This window comes from Nematolebias whitei, chromosome 15, assembly GCF_014905685.2.
Source record: "Nematolebias whitei isolate Nwh7 chromosome 15, NemWhi1, whole genome shotgun sequence".
Taxonomy (NCBI): domain Eukaryota; kingdom Metazoa; phylum Chordata; class Actinopteri; order Cyprinodontiformes; family Rivulidae; genus Nematolebias; species Nematolebias whitei.
The window spans coordinates 30354748-30371531 of NC_056512.1; the positions used below are offsets into that span (position 1 = coordinate 30354748).

Genomic DNA, 16784 nt, shown 5'->3' on the forward strand with positions numbered 1-16784 from the left:
CGAACGTGGTTTGGCACTTTAGTTATCGCCCGCCGCCACAGTGTGCGCTTGTTTGCCCGGTTGCTGAACCGTCACTGATGCACGTCTACATCGTTACCACAGATAACTCTAACTTGACCCATGTGGTAGTAGCTGAGAGTCCTTCACAGCACATGGTTCGAGAAGGACATCTCACAATGTGGCAGGATTGTGCTCAAACTCATTCCCAAACTCGGGCGTGAAATGCGGCGGATGATATGCATTCCTTCAAGGAATATTAGGCCTTTCATTAACATCAGAGATGGATTTATAAAATATCTTAGAAGTTCAAACCAAAGTAGACAGTCGTCAGTTTGAGGCCATGTCTGTAACTTCGTTTGTTTTATCTCAACATCTGTACCTAAAGTTCAGTTCTTTAGGGCTGCACCGACTTATCGACAGATTTCCTCAATTTTGGGAAATCGGCCGATACTTGCACGAGAAACTGATTTTACAGATTTTATTATTTTTTTTGTTTTAACAGTTGTCTAAACTTGATTTATATTTCAGAGCACTACCTCATGGCCAGTTAAAACAAGTTTGTATTATTTCTAGGATATTGTTCAAAGGTATGTTTTCCAATAAGATTGGAAAATTGAAGGTGCATCGTGACCTTGTAACACCCGACAGTGTCGCTTATTAAACAAAATCAAAATCAGCAGGTCAGACTTTTTTACAAATCGGTGATTGGCCAGAAAACTGCAATCACAGTGCACCCCAATATCTTTCTTAACACTTCACTGGTCCGAGAAACAAACGAGTCTCCCTCACATTACATAACAGACCACAAGCCAAACATTTACCACGTAAGCAGTGGAGTCATGTGCACTAATGACGGACTGTATATTTACCAAACATCTCATTAACACACACTTAGCTCCTTCTGTGTTACCGTTAAACACTCACAGGCTCTAGTGGCCAAATTAATGCTGCATGCTTTAATTTCCAACAGGGAGCGCATTAAGAGCTGATAATGGATGTAAATCTATTGGAAATTTCTCACAGGGCCCGACGAGTTGCACTCTGCACAGCAGGCTGTGTGAGATACAACACACACACACACACACAAAACTACAGGAAGCAGTCTGCTAATTTGAAAAATAGAACATTTTAATAAAGGCTACATCTCTTTATAATTACAATAATTAAAGTACCGAGGCATCTTTTCAACGGAGCTCTATGGAACGCATAATTTACAGTTTACACATGGAACCGAAAAAGGCATGAAAAATATCATTAAAACATAAACATGATGATAATAGAAAGCCATAAAAAATATCTTTTTAACATAAGGCCCCTTGTGAGAACCAAGGGATTAAAAGACCCTGAAAACTGGGTAAAAACATGGGAATAATCCATGTAGGCACAGCTACTGTACTCAAGTAAAAACACTATGACATAGTGTTTAGAAGCAACTAAATCTGCAGCTCAGAGTGCAGGATTCACACACACATGCACACACACATGCACACTAAGGAACACATAATAGAGCTTTCTGTTGGAAAGTATTCACACTGGTGTAAACACATTGTTGGGGACCCGCTTCGGAGCAGTTTCCTACACATGTAGGTTATTTGTGCGATGCCTGCGCCACGGAAACAAAGGCACTAACTGATCAAGGCTAGCTGGGCAGAATCCCACAGAGCGGGATTAAACTTTAATATCTTTTTTTTTTGTTGTTGCTTGTTTTCCCTAAAACACAGAGAACCTTTCAGAGCAGATAGGAAAACATCCACAAATAGCGCTGCAGTAGTAAATAGAAGATCGAACTTTTAAGTCTTAGAGCCATTTCTCCGAGCGTCATCCAGCAAAGAGATCAGTCGTTTCCATGGAATTTTACTGGTTCAGTAAGAACCAGTAAAAACACCTTCTTTTCCTGCAGGACGCTGAAGGGAAGGATTTCAAAATCTGTCTAATCCAAGCTACTTGGGAAATTTCCAATAAATAGTAATATAAATCTTTACACTGCAATATGTGCACCCCATACGACGCAAAACAACGTACATGTATGTCTGCATGTGCACGATGTGCTGGAGGGCGCTCGTGAGCAGACACCAGCACAGACAGGGTTCAGGTCAGCTCTCAGTCCCAGATTTAAGCCCACTGCTTCCCTGATGAGTGGTCATTCACCTAAAGTCTCTGCTGGAAAGACTTCAGTCCAACACACGCACGCACACGTGCACGCACAGAGTCCATGTTTTCTTCAATTCAAGGCAGCTGTTCTCTCCAAAGTCCGGTAAATATAATTTTTTTCGGTTTTCTTCTGTGTTTCATCGAGTCCATCTGCTGAACCTCAGTGTTTCTTCCACATCTTCGGTCCTACAGTCTTAGCTTAAATGAAGGGAATCCACAAAGGCGTCCGCGGGAGCGTAATCCACAACCCTGACAGCACGGCGTCACTCCATCCTCTCCACCTTCCCCAGGATCTTGCCCTCGTAGGTGGGCAACAAGGAGCTGTCGTCTGACACCTCCTCGAACACGGCACCACACTCGAACTCGTCGCTGGCTTTCTTGAAGTAGTACCTGCAGCACAGACACGGGGGATTGTTAACGCTTGTCGTTTCCCACAAACAACAAAGATACAAACACTCGTTTATCTGTTTGTCCAACACGTTTTCAGACGTCTGAATTTAGTTGTCTGGCTAGCAGATCACACAAGAAGAAGAAGACAAAACTTCCTTTTCCTCCTCACCCCCCGGCTTAATTATTACAGAAAGAGAGGGAAAAAGTGAAGGAGGAGAGGGAGAGAACCTTCCTCACCCCTGTAATGACTCTCACTGAGAGCTATAGGAAGGGCAGCTAACGGGCAACTTTGTGTGTCGAAGAAAACGCTAACTTCACTGGGGCATAATGATGCAACCCCCCCCCCCCCAACACACACACACACACACACACACACACACACACACACACACACACACACACACACACACACACACACACATCAGTTAGAGGAAGAGAAAACAGCAGGGGTGGGTCGGTTAGCAGGGTCTGGGAATCCGTTCATTAACTACGTAATGGAAAAATGTCTCAATTTGCTCCATGTGTGGCGTAGCTACAGGTAGAGAGATTATTTTATGTTTTTACGATGACAAAAGTTAAATAAGCTTACAAAAAGGAACAGTGGCACATGAGGGTGGCAGCCAATAAAAAAATAAAAACAGCCAAGAATAAAAGATGGGAAGACTTTAACAAAACGAAAAGATAAAACAAAAAAAATGTATAAACCAAACGACAACTGTTTATTCAACCAAAAAAAAAACTTCAGCGCTCCTTTATTTGAGTTCAAAGAGTTATGACTTTTTTTTTTTTTGCTAAGAGACAGAATTTCTACTTTAACATGTTTCATGTGGCTTGATCCGGCCCCTGCTCCATCCCACCACCTTTCTCCTCTTCTCCCTCCGTTAGTCTGACATCTGGCACCAATATCATCTGGCAGGGCCAAGCAGTGCTGTTCTCTGTTGAACCGCTGCCATGCTGAAATGACCCAATTCTACACATTCTCTGGCTGCTATTAAGGCCGCTCACTCCCCCCCCCCCCCCCCCCCCCCCCCCCAAAAAAAAGAGGCTGGTATGACACAGGAACCAAGACAGTGAGCCAAAGCGGAAAAGAAGAGGAGGGGCCTTCCATCAGACAGATGTGAAGAGCCCAGAGCGAAGTACTTGTCACATTTGTTGATCTCCTCCCAAAAAAGTGCTGCACACATCTGGACAGGAAAAAGTTTCTCCAAGTCTGTTATGCTTCATCTTCCAGATTGATACCTGTAATTATTAACACCGTGCTCTCTCTGTGCTTCTCCTGAAGCAGCATAAACAATAAATGTTTGATCTTTTCCCTTCAACGCCCACGAGATAGAAGCAATCAAAGTAAAAAAAATAAAAATATATATATATATATATCTCCCTGCAAACACTGAAGCTGCACGCCCTCAGACAGGGGCCCTGTAAGCAGGCTAAATGAGCGGATCTGGCATTTAACAATCCGCCTCAGAAATATCCATAAAATGATTACAACATGTGTAAACACGGTGCACATTTAACACAAGCAAATGCACATACACACACAAGAGCGGGGCTGATGGTGGGTGGAGGGGGGAAGTAGGCCCCGATAGCATCAGTGAAGAATTTGCACACTGGCCTTTTGTGCGAGTCTTTGTTGGTTAAAATGAAAGAGGTTGGGGCTTCAAAGTCATGTGTATTAAGTGTGCCTTAGCATGGAAATCAATACCAGATGGGACCCAAATCACAGCGGTTCAAACTCTCCCACTAACCCCTGCACCACCCGCCCCTTTCCTCTTTTCCTTTTTATTGCAGGCGTACAAAAGCAGCCAGAAACAAACAGCAACAGCGTTTCAATCTTTACTGATGCAGTTTTGCTGCTATCCTCTGAAGCACGGAGCCCGTTCACAGATTAGCTTACTTGCTTAAGTTTGAGTCTTTCCAGTTTAGTCTTTTCTGGTTTTACGTCACTACAGAAAAAAAAACTGAGCGCCACGTTTCAACGTTGCTGCTCGAGTGAATCCTGTACCTGTAGTTGCCCTTCTTGCGAAGCTGCTCTTTGAAGTGGCTCAGAGTGAGACTGTGACTCTTCATGGTCCTCCGGTACGGTATCTCCTCACCGCAGAAGAAATACGTCACCACCGTCTCCCCGCTGCAGCCAGCGTGGGTTCCCAAACTTTTCTTACACCTGTCAGGACACAAATGGGGAGAGGGAGGGCGTAAGAGACGACGTGCACACACACAATGCTTTATGGAACAAGCATAAAAGATCTAGGAGCAAAGAATCTGTTTTGATCGGACAGAGAACGACTGAAACTAAAGGAAGAACTCCCTGTGAGTGTGTGTGACCCAGACCCATCAGTAAGTGTGTGTGTGCACAGAGAAGGGGCAGTGTTGTCGATTCCCCTTCAGCTACGTCCAAGGCTTTGTAGGCCGACTTCAGAGGAGCTGTCTCTGCGCTAAGCTCGGCCCGGTCTAATGCCAGCTCACAGAAAGGACAGCCAGTAAAAACGACGCATATAGCCTTTTATAAAAATAAATCATTTAAGCAGGATAGGGACTACTCCACAATCACAGCTCCTGTGTCTGTGTAAGGCTTATGACGTGCACGTTCTCTTATCAGTAAGTATAAATGGAGCTGTGATCGTTTTGTTCATGTAACAACAGGAGGGGTCAACAGGATCTAAAAACACAAGAACTGGAAGTCAGCTGAGAGACGGACACAATCTTACTCTTCTGACTGGACACTTGTACTGGCTGTGATGAGGGAAGCAGCTGGACTGGGGCTGGTAAGACACAGAGGGACGGTGCTCCCACCCTGGACAGACACTTGGTGGGACTTCTCACGCTGAACAGAAGACAATGAATGCCTTAAAAAAAGACATGGAGGGAGAGAGAGAGTCAATGAAGGTCTGTCGATGTCTTTGTTAAAATACGTTATAAATGTTTTATAAAATGAGCCAGTTTCTGTACCTTTGCTTGGTGGGTTTGGTGGAGACTTCCTCCAGTCTGCGGCAAGCCTCCTCCAGTTGTGCCAGTGTGTTGGGAGGGGGGAGAGGAGGCATAGCAGGGTCCTGGATGAATGGCTGTGCAGGCTGGTGGCTACGTAGGTGGCCACAGCTTCCACCACCTCCCCATGTGTGCGTCTGAGTCGATGAGCCTCCAAAGGATTTCTTAGTGTTCTGGGTACTGTTGGCAGAAATAAATAAATCAATAAATCAACGAACAACAGAAAATCACAGTAAATGAGGATGTTTCAGGCAAAAATGATGAGCTGTGCTCACCTGTTGGACTTGTGTCTGCCTTGACGTTTACTCTCCAGGATCCACTGCAACACGTTCTGGGTGGGGTCTGTGGTGTCACTGGGCAGCTGTACGCTCCCACACTCCTCCGTACATCTCTCTGCGACCCCATCCTCCGCTCCTGAGCGATACACATGCCTCGACAGAGAACTGGACCGACTGGGAGGAAGAGAAGAAGCATGGTGTTACTTTATATGGTCAAACACAAACAACAAAATAAATCAATAAAGATGTTGGGACTCACCCCATGTTGTTCTCTAAAGACACGGCCCCACACATCTCTCTGCCCAGGCTGCGACTGCGGGGGTACGCCTGGCAGGACTGGCACCTCCCGCTGCTGGAGCACACACCGTGCACCCTGAGGGCCGCTTCCCTTTCTATCTGCTCTTTAGGCTTCGGACTGGCATGATGGTGGATGTAGTGGTGGTGGATGTGTTTTGTATTCTGCCTGTTTACGAGGGTTCGATTGGGGCCCAAGGCCAGAGCGAATGCCCCCTGGTTCGGACTGGAGACAGAAGAACTCGGTGGTCCGGTCCTCCCTTGGGTCTGGACTCCAAAGCCAGCACAGGTGAACAGTTGGTGCTCTGGGGAGCTGGAGCGAGGGGAGTGCCGGATCACTGTAGGTGACTGGCAGACGGGAGTCTTCAAAACCCGAGAAAGGTGCTCGTCCAAGATGGCCTGCGGATCCTCGTCAGAGGAACCGGAGAGGAGGGTTAAAGGATGCGGGGAGAGTTGGGGAGCACTTCCATTGATGTCTGTGTCCTCTCTTTCCTCCTCCTGGATAAAACAAACAAACAAAAAAAAAAAACCACATAAACAAATTAATAAATTAAACCAGAAACAAACGATAACGACGTGTGTTTTGGATTTCAGCCAACGTCACACAAACCTCCTGAATCTGCTGAAGCCTTTCCTCCAGAGAGCTGATGGTATCTTGCTCCCTCTTCAGGTTCTCCAGACGAGAGATCAGCTGGGCTGCAAACTGTGATGGCTCCATCGGGACCATCTCCGCTGGAGGACGATGTGTACGCTTTAAAGAGGAAAGAAGCACATTAGCAGTTGTATCGTTTTTTTAAACAGTTTCCAGACACAACTCCTGACTGAATTCATGCATCTTTTTGCACCGCTGGCAGTAAGGATTGGGGCACGCTGACTGGCACCCGGGGCTACAGGCTTGTTTTTTAAGAGACGGTAGGCCCGGCGTAGTCACGCTGGGTTAGACCTCAGCTGGTTCCCTCTGTCATCATTGGCAGGCCTCTTTAAAGTCAGCTTACTTCAAAGTCTTCCTTGTCAAATATCAAACACTCAGTGGGGTAGAATAGGATGGTAGATGGAAGGGTAGATTGATGGGAAGCAGTGGCTTTACATCTAGGAATAAAAGCCACAAATCAACAGGGGGTGGAAGAGAACTCCAGGGAGGAGAGGAATTAAAAAAAGTAACCGGAGCAGCTGAGATACAGAGACGTGTGCTTACAAGATGAAATAAGAAGAAAGAAAAAATGAAAGAAAAGAGATAAAGGTAACAAAAAAGGTTGAGGTGTTTTATTCCTTGTCACACACTGGGCACCTTCAAGTTACAGAACTGTGACACTATGAGTCTGTATGCATCTTAAAGCATTATCTTTTTTTTTTTGTACTGGGACTTTCATGACTGTTCTCCTTTTCCTCCTCATATCTCTTTGTAGTTTGGATAAAAGGGAGGGGAAAAAGTGAGAGAAAGAGGAACTGTCTGATGGTGCTCGGGGCTGATGCACTATGGGAATGGCAGCCATCACCAAAAAAATAAATCAGATGGGAAACAAAAACAAGAGTGCAACAAAAAGAGGAGAGCACAATCCAATCTGCAGGGCTTTTCTTGATGCAAAACAACAGTTGGAGAAAAAAAATAAAGAGGGTTAAGTCAAGTTTATTTTAACAAGCTGCTTCTGTTACACGATGTCTTCCCCCTCCCCCCCCACAACAGCCTCAGATCTGGACCTTGTCTCAAATTCTTCTCAAACCCTCAAGTTAGTTTCTTTAAAGCCTTAAGCTATCAACTCCCCTCTGACCTGCAGAGAGCTCACATGACGTGCTCAGACTCTTCCCTCAGATCCATTGCTTTTACAGGAGGGGGGGTGGGGGGTGGATGGGTGTTTGTGTGTGTAGAGGGGGTGGCAGTGCTGTGGAAGAAAAGGGGGCCAACTCTGCTGGAAGTTGTCACTTTCCTGTGCGTTTGCTCCATTCATCTGCGGATCAAAGCGCTGTGTGCGCGTCAGTGTGGGTATCTTTGTGTTTTTGTTGAGGAACCAGGCTGATTTCAGCACCCCCCACCCCCCCACCCCACGGGACGGTGGCAGAGATCTTCCTCATCTCTTCCCTAGTCAACATATTTACAGTATTGGTGGGGAAAAAAAGGCATGTTTCGAGCTCTGCAGCAATAAACTGCTTAGAGACCTCACCCCCGTCTTCTACAGACGTCAAGGAACCCTAATGGGGGTGCAGGTGACACCGAAGCTACGCAGGGGGCTTGCGTTTGTATGTGTGCTTGTGAGAATGTGTGTCTGAGTGGGAAGCTGCGTCTTTGCCGTTCGTCCTCAGATCTTTGCTGGTGCTGAATTGAGAATGCCAAATAGAGTTTGCACAGCACAATTCACAGAACCCAAGAAAGACCCAGAGTGGAGGGAGGTGTGGAAATTACACTGTGGGACCCAGACTTACAAACACTTCAGTTTGTGCATGTGCAGCTACACATGCGTGTACTTACAGGAAAGGGAGGCAATGCAACTTGGCTGTTCATCTTCATGTTGCGCTGCATCTCTCTCTGAAGCTGCTTCTTGGAGCCCATTTTATATGGAGGGATGCCATCTCTGGGGGGGGAGCACACACACACACGCCACAAAGGTCAATTACCCAATCAGAAACATCATTAAGGCCACACAGCCGTTTAGGAAGAAGCTTGTTAGCCAACTGGCTACATCAAACACACTGTGCAAGATTAATTTATTAATTATTCAATATATTTCACTGTTGCTTTTAGGTGTGATAGGAGAACAGAAATGAGGCTCAGAGGTGAATAACATCAGCATTTCTGTTCTGCATGAGTGTTTTTCAGGACAGACTGGGCTCAGGATTCTCAGCGAGGTGATTGGAGGTTTTATTTGCTCTAGAAATGACTGATCTTCAGCTGGGGCTCCAAGCCCTGGGTACCCTGCTGGTGGTGTGAAACAGCATTAACGTTAGCATTCCCCTTCTGTACTTTATCCTAAACTGAGGACACAGCTAGCATTATCTACTCATTATACCTATTCAAAGAGTTAGTGCGAGGCAGCACCCAAGGGTGTAGCTAACCTGGTTAAACCGATCATAGACGCTCGCTGACAAAAGATGAAAACAAACATCACACGGTGAATTTTGAGCCTAAAACTTTTGATGTGCAGTTTTGTGGAATGGTTATGAGGCATTAATATCCTTTAGCACAACCTCAACCATTTCTGGCAGGATGGGTGAGCTAACGGCTTGTCTGAGTGAGGTTAAGCCCAGTAAGATTGCTGCAATTTCAAAAGAACTCTGATCTCTAAAATTCCATAGACGTTTATGTAAACACTATTTTATAAACCTTTACTGCACATTCAGTTGCACGTTACAGCTATTACAAAGTCCTAGTTTATAGAAACCACTTCCAAATCAGTCTTGGCCTCTTACATTTCTTGTGTGTAATTTGAAACTGACTGCGTGTAAAAATCTAAAAAGCAGCATTTACATGAACTGCTATGATTTTTTTTTTTAAAGACTTGATCTGATTAAAAACGTCAACAACCCACTTTGGTATTTGCCCTGCACAGACTAGTTGTTAGCTCATCAATTAAATTTAAACTATTTCTATAAACTAATGTCATTTACCTACAACAGGTAATATGTTAATTGTTCATAACTTCTCCTCTGAACCCCACCTCAAAAGACCTGAACTATTCCTTTGAGCGTTATTCTTTTATGCTGAACAGCACGTTATTCCTGGTGATCTAAGCTAACCGATGAGCACTTTTCCTCTGAAATGCCACAGTCATGCGCATGAGCAAAGAAACCCCTACACCCACCCACCCACACACCCCCTGCAACACACTCCCAATCTTCATTTGGCAAGCTCTGCCGCAGCCAGCCTCTGATCTCCGCACATCAAAAGGCTGGTTTGTAAGATAAGGTAATGTTTGAAGTCTGCGCAGCTGCATTCCCCAGCGTCCAAGCAAATCCATAAATAAGATATAAGCAAAACTCCCCCCTCCCCTTTTCACCACTCTCTTTCTCTTTCCAACCAACCGCCTCCTCCCCTGCTGCCGTTTTCCCCTTTTTCTCTCTTTTTTCCTCCTTTATCTGCAAACGAAATTCAAATGTTTACGACTCTTTTAACTGTCCTATCGAGAGGCAGATATTCTGATCAAGGTCAAAGTGGGCAGGAAATGAGGTGGGGAAGTTGTGTCCCTGCGGCCCGGGCTTTGAAACAACACTGGGCAAAGTACAGCAGAACAGGACTATATGAGCCTGCTCCGCCTCTTTGACTGTTCTGATATGAGACTCCCTTTTGTGCATTTACAGCTGCTGCATTTATGTACAAACACTGAACGGCAGCGCCTCAGTCTGTTAGTAACTTTAGCTCATGGTCGATCGCACCTTTTCACTGACATCATCCTCCACACCTTCCACCTTTTGTCTGGTTTATGTCCCAAACCCAGTTGACCCGAGCACCCCTGCCCTTGAGCTGTGCCTTATACAATGACTTCACAGCACCTAGTCATTTGAGGGACACGTGATTACGCTTAACGAGTATGAGGACTGAGGCACGTACACAGATAAGACTGGAACCATATGTGGACAGGGACACACCACAAACGACAAGTCGCTGATGGGTCAAACGTTTTGAAGCCGACAAGTGAATTTGATCAACTAGAAAGTAAAAATGGTGAATATTTGCATAACAGGAACACTCTTCAACCCAGCAGCAGGTTTTGAAAGCTTAAAGTGCTTCAAACTGTGGTGTTTTAATTAGGGATGCTCAATATTATCGGCATGGTATCGGCTGATATTAGCAATAAAGTTAAATATCGGCCATTCCATCAAAATAACTCACCGATATAAAAGGCGCTTTTTAAAAATATATATGTTAAATATTTATAGTGTTACATCATTTTCAGCCCTCTTTTTGGCATGTGCATTAGGTAGCAGGGCAAATTGACAAGACCATGCAGAATAATGTAGTACTTTTAATTCCAGAGCAGAGAAAGCGATTTAGTCTCTGTAAGTAGGTCTAGGAAAATAACATCGGTATTGGTATCGGCCAAAAATCCAATATCGTGCATCCCTAGTTTTAATACTACAGATAAAATTTTTAAATGTATTTTCTAAATATTCACCCAGAAATGTGTATTTGTTAACACTTGGTGGAAAAGGCAACATATTTGAGGTGATTAAAAACTTGACGAAACAAAAATGTTTAGGCTAGAAAATGGCTCCAGATCTAGAGAAGTCTAGAGGAGGACAGGTTTAGTGGTTAACGACAGCACAAGAGGAGTTCCCAAAGGCAGTGAGAGAAATGATTTTATCACAATGAAAGTGGGTTTAGCCATCTTTAGTTTTTCCACAACTAAATAATTCATGAGGTAATTTGAAGTACCAACAGATCAGACGACGTTGAAACGATGTCAAGTCTTCTGCTGAACTGAATGTTAAGATGTCACACTCCTTTAATCGAAAATTGACATATAATGTAATAAATGTAGCTTATTATTGGCTTTAGCCTTGTTCTGTTCCATCTGCTCTAAGGAACCAGAGTCTTATTCTTTAAACTAAAGCGAAACATTACTCAAGTTGAGCTGCAGCTCAGAGCAGACATCTGGTTTAGACGTCCACAGCACACACGCATGTTTAGATAATATTAACTTACACGCTGCTGTCAGTCACAGACATGGCATCGTCAGTCAAAGCATCACTGGAAACCTCGCTGTCGTTGGTGCTGCTGACGGGGGCAAAGGAGCCCACGTGGCAGGGGTTCAGCGAGTCTCCTCTCTTGCACGATCTGTTCCAGCAACAACAGGCATAAAACAAATATTAGCACAGAAGTCTTTGAAACAAGGCGGCGACTGTCATCGTTTGCTTTTATGTCCTGAGCGTGTCGTGTTGAAATCTGACGTTGTGTTTTCTGTTGTTTGGGGGTGTAAACAGAAAATTAATAAATGAAACCGGTTTGGGGGTGAGGACTCTGCCTGAGTTGCACAAACTTCTTAAAATGTCCCACAATTTCTCTTTCCATTCCTTCCACACTTTCCTAAGAACAGATGTCCTGCTGTGTTTGCATTCTTGCCATGGTACAGGAGGTTGAAAGCAGTAGCCCCCCCCCCCCCCCCCCCCCCCCCCCAACACACAAAAAACTCCACACACAAACACACAACCCAAGGGGTGGAAGCATGTGTGCGTTAGAAGTAAAAAAAGGGGAGAAAGGGAGGAGGGAGAGACCCAGCATGACTAAAGCTGCAGGCCCCCAGCTCCAGACTGACCTTCAGAGGGGCTTGCAGAGAGTCAGGTATTTAACACAGCTGGCCCTGCATTCTTCCCTCCCTGCTTCCCTTTCACCCACCCCCCCATTTATCCTTTCTCCTCCCTCTCTTTCTTTCATAAGTCTGCAGCCATCCCTCTCTCTCTCTGTGTCCTTCCTTTCTTTCTCTTTGCTTTCTCTCCAAAAGCATGCCTCGTAGTCCCCCATCCCTTAGTTTTCAAAAGGAAGAAAAGATAAAAGTGGAGAAGGCGGCGGAGGAGGGGGGGGGGAGGAATCAGAGGAGATTCGACACAAACAAGGAGAGAGGGAGGGGAGGTGTTGATTCTGTACTGTAGCTGCTGCCGTTCAGGGTTTGTTTTCTTTTTTTAAGGGAACCTGAGTCAGAAGACATGAGGTGAGAGGAATGAGAAATGGTTCCCACATGTTCTGAATTGGTTTGGTGACGATATGGAGGTACAGGGGAAAGTTAATTTATCAGTTTTGGCATAAAGAGCCTTAAAAATGCTTTAAATGCTCCAGCAGATGTAGTTCAGAGCAGACAGATTTACGGAATCATTTACCCACTTAAATGTAGAGAAAAATGATTAAAACTTGGAAAACAAAGCAGAAAAGGTTGTTCATAAAGTGCGTAATCGTCACTTCAAAGAGCCTCTGCAGATTTGTACCCCTGTCAAAAGGCTTGACAGTGTGGGTACAAGAGGAGACATAGCATAGCAATGTCATCATCTATTATTTGCTGGCCGGGGCCAGAGCCAGCCGAGCTCTGTGAACTTTTCCTCTGGAAGACGATCCCTCATTCTGCGGAACCATTTCAAAGCTCCGGAAATCCAGGCGAGCGCCAGCAGAGGGCTGCTGCTGGAGAGGAGGAGAGAGGGGCCAGAGAGAGACAAGGAGGAAGAGGACAGAGTTTTCTGCAAACTCTGGAGAAAATGAACGAAGAAAACTGCTTCAGAGGCAGGAGGCAGGCTAACGCCGTCTGAGCTCTGTTCAAAGGATACAGTAAAAATTAAAGGCCAAGCAGTCCTCAAAGGAGTGCCGCCACCTTTCATTCCAACATTTTGGATCATCCTGTTGAGAACTGACAGGAGTTGTAGCCGCTTTCAAGAGTGTGTTGTGAACGACTCTCAGCTACCACATCAAATTTCAGCTCAGTATCAGTAAAACTGACTCATTCGGAGACATTTGTGGCTAAGGTTGTTACTTTAACGAACCTCTAAATTTAGCCAAATTCATCCAGTGGTTTAAAATATATTTTGCTAACAGAAAACAGGGTTGACTCCAACAATTTGCCAAAGTTTTCTTGTATGTGTTGCTACTGACTCTCAGCTATGATCACCCCAAATTGAAGCTCAGTATTCATAAAACTGACTGAATTATAACCCTTTAAGTGTTTTCTAAAGTCAGTAAGCTGTGATGATCAACTTTAATTAGATCATCAAAGTTCATGCTCAATAATCCAGGTAAAAAAAATCCAACCAAGTTCAGTCAGGTTATCTGGACGTTTTCTTTATTTCTGTTGAGATGTTTCGTTCTTTATCCAAAGGACTTCATCAGTCCGAGGAACCACAACAAACAGAGTCACACAAGCAGCACACTCCGATAGTGGACCAACCAGTTTGCCAGTGATAAGATGGTTTCTGAGGACCACCCTCTCCCCCAGACTCAGTTTGTTGTGGTTTCTGATGAAGTTCTTTGGATGAAACGTTTAAAAAAAAATAGAAGAAGAAAGAAATCATCCAGATGACCTGACTGAACTTTGTTGCATCTTTAATTAGGTTGACTTGAGGTACATCCAATAATTCCCGATGTTTCATTAAATTTCATCCTGTGGTTCATGAGATATTTAGCTAACAGAAAGACACATGGACACATACATACAAACATTAGTCATACCTGTATCCCCTCTCCACAGCTCTCAGCGTCATGGGGGCCCTTTGGCCCTTCAATCCGAGCAGAGCTTTGGCTCTGAAGTCGCAGCTCCACTCCTCTCCTTCGTTGAGAGTGGGCAGATATCCACAGACAACTTTCAGGCTGCCCAAAGACCCCGAGCTGAGGAGAGCCGGGTTCTCGCCCCCAGTCCTCACGTACTGGAGGTAAATGTCAGAGGTCAGGAACATCTGGTACTCCTTCTCCTCCATGTTGGTTTGGATCTCCGTCTGCGCCTGGTCGAACATGGCAGAGTCTATGTGCTGCCTCTTGATGTTATCCCGGATGAAGGTCTTGGTGGCCGGCTTCAGCTGTTGGGCAACCACGCTGTTGTTTTCGATGTACCGCTTGTAAATGGCTTTGGCGACCCTGTGCGTTTTGGTGTCCTTCAGGTCCATCTGCCTGAAGCCGTTGCAGGCGAACCAGAAGTCCAACGCGTCGCCGCATTTCTCCCGCTCCAGGAAGGTCCTGAACAGCAGGGCGCCATCCTGGTCCCCGACGAGCGCGTGCAGAGACTTTGTCCACCGGGACAGCGGCGAGTCCGGCGACGCGCTCCCCTCCGGCTCCTCGTTCCTCCGCGCCGAGGAGGAGCCCGGAGAGCCGAGCGGAACGGGCTTGGGGGGTTCCAGGGGTTTCATCACTGCGAGTCTGCAGGGGTAGCTGGGCGCCTCGCCCTCCTCCCCGGGCACCGGGGGTCGAGGGGCATCTTCACGGAAACTAGCAGTGGCGGTATGGTCCATAAGAGCCCGGCTCATGGCTCTGAAGGCAGCAGGAGAGGAGCTCGTGCGCTGTTCGCCTCCTCTCTGAGCTTCTTCTACTGTAATCTCCTCACTCTCTTTATGTCAGCGGGGGGGCTGCTCCTCTCTGAGCTGCCCGTCTTCTCTCTGAAACACAAAGTATTGATCTAATCACAACCACATCCGCCCCAACTTCAAAGAGACCCGGAATTTTTACAGACACGAGCGCTGCTCCAACGCCGCACAAAAAAACTACAAAAAACAGACTTAATTTGTTTAAACGTCAAATTACCAAGAAGTTCGTTTGGCTTTCACGCATCAAACCGCAATAAAAGACACTCGTCCCTCATTTCGCCGAAGCTTTACGCACAAGCACATGCTCTCCTGCCACTTTCTCGGACTTCTGCACTTTTCCCAGGACTCGTCATCTCATCTAAAGACTAAAACTGAGCTGCTTCCGCCTCCAGTATCTGATGGATGCGGGGATAAACTCCTGGAGATGGAAAACGTGACCAAACCAGTGACCCACGATAAGACTGATGCACCAGAAAAACACAAACGCACCTAGCACAGCTTTAAATCACAGATAATTGTTTTCTAGAGATAAAAGCACCCTCATGTGCACATTACGACCTTATTAGAGCTCATTACTATGAGTGAAGTCATTAGAATTGCTTTAAAACGAACAACACAACCACTGTTTGAACATCCAGTACCAAGTACAGCAAAGTCTCTGATCTTGTGGGGGAGGAATTGCTCAACGAGAAACGAGCACTTCGGAGCATTTTTCTCCTGAAAAAAACACAAAAAACCAAGTTCTTACAGAAAACACGTTTAAAGAGGGAAATATAGTGTCAACAAGAAGACACGGTGCGTTTTGAGCCTCTAAACGCAAAAAAAGACGGTTTTATTTCCCCGCAGAATGTCACTTCAAAGGCGAGTCAACAGCACATCAAAGAGAACTCCAATGGGGGCGAGTTTGAGTCTCCCAACTTACCATCGATCCACGAGTTTGTTCCTCAGATTAAACTCCGCGATTTTATCCACAAAAACCGCGTATAATCCATATTTCTGGTTCCCCCCGCAAAAAACGCGTCCAAATACAGTCGGTTCTGTGAAAGTGGGAAAAAATTTAAATAAAAATCTCGCTTTTTCTCCTCCCTGAGCTCTCAGGCAGCCATGCTCAGTAGGTCTCTCCTCTCCTGTAGGCGACTCCAACACCAACTGAAGCGCGAGGCTGGAGCTGCGCACTTCAAAGCCACGAACCGACTGCCAGGTCCCGACAGCTGCATAACAAAACAACTCCCCCAGAAAGAGAAAAAACGCAACTGTCAGGGATTTACTGACGTGTCGCAAAAGCGCGTGATGAAGCGTATTTTGTGATGTTCGAGCGTTCAAGCTACGTTTTGTTGGTAATTTCTCAGATAAAGAAGTTGCAGCTGTTGTTTGAGGACCTTATCAAAGACGAGCGATCTCGAGCCGACTCCCTGAGGGTTTGGAGCGTCAGAAGTTACTGATCTGCCGCCTCAACACCATTATCCTCACAGGCACTCTGTTGCCACATATATACTTTAAAGACTCTTTTCTCTAAAGCCCACATTGTTTGGATTTTTTTTTTAAAGATTACTCACTGGAGTCATGGGGGTACGAAAAGTGCAGGTCACTGAGCACAAAACTGCACATTTAAATTTACTTTAGTCACTTTAGGCCACATGAGAAGAAAAAAAGACAAAACAAATAGGGATTTAGATAATTATATATATATATATATATATATAT

The 16784-nt window shown here is 45.4% G+C and overlaps 1 protein-coding gene across 1 annotated transcript; it reads right to left on the reverse strand.

The window, feature by feature from the left end:
• Nucleotides 1-1861: 1861 nt before the first annotated feature.
• LOC119421624 (axin-2) lies at nucleotides 1862-16225 on the reverse strand. The gene is made up of 11 exons (XM_037688974.1): nucleotides 16003-16225; nucleotides 14236-15152; nucleotides 11734-11865; nucleotides 8563-8665; nucleotides 6709-6849; nucleotides 6064-6596; nucleotides 5802-5978; nucleotides 5491-5706; nucleotides 5250-5387; nucleotides 4547-4705; nucleotides 1862-2541 (listed from the first exon to the last, which is right to left on the reverse strand). Exons 2-11 carry the CDS (start codon nucleotides 15021-15023, stop codon nucleotides 2415-2417), a joined length of 2514 nt encoding a protein of 837 aa, XP_037544902.1. The 5' UTR covers nucleotides 15024-15152; nucleotides 16003-16225; the 3' UTR covers nucleotides 1862-2414.
• Between the last annotated feature and the right edge of the window lie 559 nt (nucleotides 16226-16784).